Source organism: Raphanus sativus, chromosome 3 (assembly GCF_000801105.2).
Source record: "Raphanus sativus cultivar WK10039 chromosome 3, ASM80110v3, whole genome shotgun sequence".
Classification (NCBI taxonomy): domain Eukaryota; kingdom Viridiplantae; phylum Streptophyta; class Magnoliopsida; order Brassicales; family Brassicaceae; genus Raphanus; species Raphanus sativus.
Window position 1 is genome coordinate 4,960,900 of NC_079513.1, and position 5,655 is coordinate 4,966,554.

At 41.0% G+C, this 5,655-nt stretch overlaps 1 protein-coding gene across 1 annotated transcript; it reads left to right on the top strand.

The window, feature by feature from the left end:
- On the top strand, window positions 1-466 carry LOC130509904 (uncharacterized mitochondrial protein AtMg00300-like). The gene is made up of 2 exons (XM_057006215.1): window positions 1-22; window positions 66-466. Exons 1-2 carry the CDS (start codon window positions 1-3, stop codon window positions 464-466), a joined length of 423 nt encoding a protein of 140 aa, XP_056862195.1.
- The last annotated feature ends 5,189 nt before the right edge of the window (window positions 467-5,655 follow it).

Below are 5,655 nucleotides of genomic sequence, written 5' to 3' on the forward strand. Positions count from 1 at the left end.
ATGTGTATGGAAGATTACGAAGGTTAGATATGTGCCAAAGTTGATGTGAAATCTGATCTCGTTAGGTCAACTTGATGATACGGAGCACGATGTCAACTTTGGTGGTGGAGCCTGGAGGGTCAAGAAAGGTTCTATGGTGGTGGCAAGAGGTCATAAAAGAGGCACTCTTTATATGACGACGAGTTATCAAGATACTATTGTTGTTGTCGAGAATGCCAAACAGACCAAGTTGTGGCATTGTAGGTGGGGGCACATGAGTGAGAAAGGGATGAAACTCATGATAGAAAATGGCGCTCTTCCGGATCTGAAGACGGTGGATCATCAGATGTGTGAAAGTTGCATTCTTGGAAAGCAGAAACAGGCTAGTTTCTCTAATGGAGGAAGAGAGCCAAAATCTGAGAAGTTGGAGTTGGTGCACAATGACGGGTGGGGGCCCTCTCCTGTTGCATCGCTGGGAGGTTCATAATACTATGTGACCTTTATTGATGACTCCACAAGGAAGCCGTAGGTTTACTTCATGAAGAACAAACATGAAGTGTTTTCAGTTTTCAAAAGATGGAAAGCCATGGTTGAGACTGAGACGAATCTCAAGTTGAAGTGTTTAAGGTCTGATAATGGTGGTGAATATATCAGCAAGGAATTCAAGAGATATTGTGCTGATAGTGGAATTAAGATGGAGATGACTATTTCTGGAACGCCTCAACACAATGGAATAGCGGAAATGATGAACCGAACCTTGAATGAGCGTGCAAAGAGCATGAGATTACATTGTGGATTGCCGAAGATGTTCTGGGCAGATGCAATTAATAACGCAAACTTATTAATAAACAGAGGACCGTCTGTACCGTTGGGATTTAAGATCCCTGAAGAAGTTTGGAGTGGAAAGAAAGTAAATCTTTCTTACCTAAAGGTGTTTGGATCCTTAGCTTATGTTCACGTTGATGATGATGCAAGAAGTAAACTTAACTCCAAGTCTAAGAAGTGTTACTTCATCGGTTATGGTAACGAGGAGTTTGGTTACAGGTTTTGGGATGATGAAAATCGAAAGATCTTCCGCAGCAAGAATGTTGTGTTCAACGAAGAAGTATTGTACAAGGATAAGCTAAAAGAAAGCTCGCAGAGAAAAGAGCCTGGAATTGTTGACTTAGATGATATCCTGACATCGGAATTGCAACAGGATACCGCAACAACAGAAGAAGAAATCTCTCAAGAAGAGAGTGGTGAGGCTGAAGAGAGTAATGATTCTGAAGTGGTCCTATATACACCAGTCACTTAGTAACGACGATCAAGTAAAATCATCAGAAAGCCTGTAAGATTTTCTCCATCGCTCAACTACGTTCTGCTCACAGATTGAGGCGAGCCTGAATGTTATGAAGAGGCTATGCAAGTTGATGAGTCGATCAAGTGGGAGCTTGCAATGAACGACGAGATGGACTCGTTGTTATCCAATCACACATGGGAGTTAGCAGATTTTCCTAAGAATAAAAAGGCATTGCATAACAAATGGGTCTACCGAATAAAAGAAGAACCTGATGGGAGTAAACGCTATAAGGCGAGGCTTGTTGTGAAGGGATTCCAACAAAAAGAAGGCATCGACTACACTGAAATCTTTTCTCCTGTAGTCAAGCTGGTGACCATTTAAACGGTTCTTAGGCTGGTAGCACAAGAAGATTTGCATCTTCAGCAGATGGATGTAAAGACGGAATTTCTTCACGGCGATTTGGATGAAGAAATTTATATGAAGCAACCCGAAGATTTTGAGGTTAAAGGAAAATAAAGCCTTGTTTGCAAGCTTAAAAGGAGTTTGTACGGCTTAAAACAAGCTCCAAGGCAGTATTATAAGAAGTTTGACAGCTTTATAAAAGGTATCGGTTTCTTGAGGTGTGAAGCTGACAACTATTGTTACTTCAAGAGGTTTGAAGAGTCCTACTTGATATTGCTCCTATACGTGGATGACATGCTGATAGTAGGAGCAGACTTGCATGAGATCAATAGGTTGAAGACGAAACTCTCAGAAAAGTTTGGGATGAAAGACCTTGGAGAAGCAAAACAGATTCTTGGGATGAGAATCAGTAGAAGCAAGGAATGTATAAGGCTATCACAAGAGGAGTATGTGAAGAAATTCATCAAGAGGTTTAACATGGATAATGTGAAGCCAATCAGTACTCCACTGGCAAGTCATTTTCGGTTATCCAGAGAACAGTCTCCAAAGACAGATGACGAGATGGCGCATATGGATAAGGTTCCATATGCTTCTTCTATAGGCAGCCTGATGTACGCGATGATATGTACAAGACCAGACATGGCACATGCAGTGGGAGTCGTCAGTAGATTTATGAGCAATCCAGGAAAGGAACATTGGGAAGTCGTTAAGTGGATTTTCAGATATCTGAAAGGAAATCCAAGTTTATCGCTATGTTTCACGAAGTCTGCGATGGGATTGCAGGGATATGTTGATGCTGACAATGGAGGTGACATTGATAGCACGGAGAGCACAACCGGATATGTCTACACTTTTGGCGGTACTACAATTTGTTGGGTTTCAAAGTTGTAGAGAATCGTAGCTCTATAAAGTTGTGAAGCTGAGTATGTTGCGGTAACGGAGGTAACAAAAGAGATGATGTGGCTACAATCATTTCTAGAAGAGCTAGGCCATGGTCAAGAAAAAGTGTGTTGTACTGTGATAGTAAAAGTGCCATCGATTTGGCAAAGAATAGTAATCGAAGCATCGTGGTTGAAGATCCTGGGAGATAGTAATTGAAGCATGATCGGACGTCTCCGGTGCTGCCGACGATGCTAGCCGCGGCGGAGGAAGCGATGTTCTGGGCGACGTAGCTGGAGTATGTGAAGGTAACCCTAATCGCCATGAGTGATCGATTTTTAGGGTTTAAGATCTGAAGGGAGATGGAGCGAGATTGGATCGGAGAATTTTGAGGATCCAAATGGCCAGCGAGATTGAGTTTTCAGGTGGAAAGCAAAAAGGAGGGACCTGGGGAGATCGAAGAGATATGGGGGAAGAAGGTTTCGTCTCCTTCTCCGCACAAAAGCAAAACGACGTGTTTTGAGGTGCCACGTCATTTAGGACTCACCTCTTCAGATCATTATTTAAGAGGCACTTCTTACCAGCCCATTTATTTTTATTACTTTTTAATACAAATTGGGTAAGAGGCTCGGCTATGAACCTCATTAAAGGCCCCGATGGAGATGGTCTTACTATGTATTTTTGTGTTATAATAAAATGCATTTATAAATATTGAGTTTCATATTTTTAATGTGTATATGATATCTGTCTATATAAAATTTAAGGACTATGATTAATTTATATTAGAATTAAAGATTAAAGTGTAAATTACGTAAAGTTTCAAAGATATATTTGAGGTTTTTCTTGTGGAATATTCCACCTTCAAATTTTTATTTTAAAGATTTTCCACCCTCAAAATGAGGTTTTTTTTTTAGATGCTCTAAGAACATGATTATCCCTAGAATTCTATTAGTTTTCTTAATGACTATTAAAATAATAAATTTTAGTTAAAAAATTTAGCTAAGAATCATCTAATTTTTGAGCTCCATTGGGAGTTTCTTAATCAAAGTTTGAAGATGCAGATTCGAGAGATGTTATGTATCAGTTCGTGAAGTACTGCAGGAGGTAGTACATGCGTTCGTGAAGTACTGCAGGAGGTAGTACAGACGTGTGGCATGAAGATGGAGCTGAATGGGAGTTCGGGTTTATTGATGATCGTGGGCTTCCTGAGTTAGAAAAGGAAAGATGATATGTGCTTGAAGACATATGGACGTTTTCCATAAAGCAAAAGGAGTTTGCTTGAAGGTGAAGTTTTCCAATAAAAATAATGAAAAGTTGCCATAAATGTATTTGGAAGACTTGGAGATTAAGTTAAAAACATGTAGAGCAAGTTCTAGTATGCTATATAAGGAGAGACGTGCCTTATGAGAAAGCCAGATCTTGTATAGAAGAGTAAGATGATCTCATTGTATATTGGTGTATCTGCTTGGTGTCGAAGCAGTGTCTGTAGTAGTTGTCGATGGAGTCTGATGTGAACTTAGTTTGGTGTCCTTGGTGTTGGCACTTTGTGTGATGGAGTTAGCCATCGTGTGGAGTTCGTGTGTAGCTCGTGGTGAGCTGTGTGTGTGCTTGGAGGATCAAGCGTTTTGTGTCACTGGTGTGCGTTGGGTGCTGACGTACTTGGTGAAGTACTTTCGAGAAGTAAAAGATTGAAGCCTAGACTCATGGGGAGTTTAGCAAGGCAGCTTCATTGAAGAGGTCTCTGAAGATTGCAGCTGTAGAAGACAGTGTGCTCCGGTGAGCCGGATGGGATTCATGCATGCGTGCTTTATTCCTAATCTTTGTAGATGGTTTCTTAGAAAAGAGTGGTAAACACTAGTGTGTGTGTTGTACCATATAGCAATTGTAGGTTTCTCCTTATTCTAAGTCAATGAAATTTGGACGAGGTCCCGGGGATGTAGGAAACGAACCCCGTTAACAAACTTAGTGCGTTTTTACTTTCTGCACCTGTTTTTGTCGCTCTCACTACATTAACAATTGGTATCAGAGCGGGTCACCTAAGTTACTGGTGTGATCTGGGAGAGTGAGGACATAAACTTGTAGAGGAAGTAGAACAAAGTTTGAATGAAGATTGATGAAGATGGCGTGATGTGATTTCTTCATAGATTTGGAAGGTGCTGATCTTCGAATTGGTTTTTGACCATGATGTGACTCATAGGGGGAGATTGAAGACGTGGTTTTCAAACCAGTTATGATGAGTGCACATGCATAGTCAAAAAATGGGAGATTGAAGATGCAGATTCGAGAGATGTTCTGTATCAGTTCGTGAAGTACTGCAGGAGGTAGTACATGCGTGTGGCATGAAGATGGAGCTGAATGGGAGTTCGGGTTTATTGATATTCGTGGACTTTCTGAGTTAGAAAAGGAAAGATGATATGTGCTTGAAGATATATGGACGCTTTCCATAAAGCAAAAGGAGTTTGCTTGAAGGTGAAGTTTTCCAATAAAGATAATGGAAAGTTGCCATAAGTGTATTTGGAAGACTTGGAGATTAAGTTAAAGACGTGGAGAGCAAGTTCTAGTCTGCTATATAAGGAGAGAAGTGCCTTATGAGAAAGCCAGATCTTGTATAGAAGAGTAAGAGGATCTCATTGTATATTGGTGTATCTGCTTGGTGTCGAAGCAGGGTCTGTAGTAGTTGTCGATGGAGTCTGATGTGAACTTAGTTTGGTGTCCTTGGTGTTGGCAATTCGTGTGATGGAGTTAGCCATCGTGTGGAGCTCGTGTGTAGCTTCGTGTGTAGCTCGTGGTGAGCTGTGTGTGTGCTTGGAGGATCAAGCGTTTTGTGTCCTTGGTGTGCGTTGGGTGCTGACGTACTTGGTGAAGTACTTTCGAGAAGTGAAAGATTGAAGCCTAGACTCATGGGGAATTTAGCAAGGTAGTTTCATTGAAGAGGTCTCTGAAGATTGCAGCTGTAGAAGACAGTGTGCTCCGGTGAGCCGGATGGGATTCATGCATGCGTGCTTTATTCCTAATCTTTGTAGATTGTTTCTTAGAAAAGAGAGGTAAACACTAGTGTGTGTGTTGTACCATATAGCAATTGTAGGTTGCTCCTTATTCTAAGTCAATGAAAT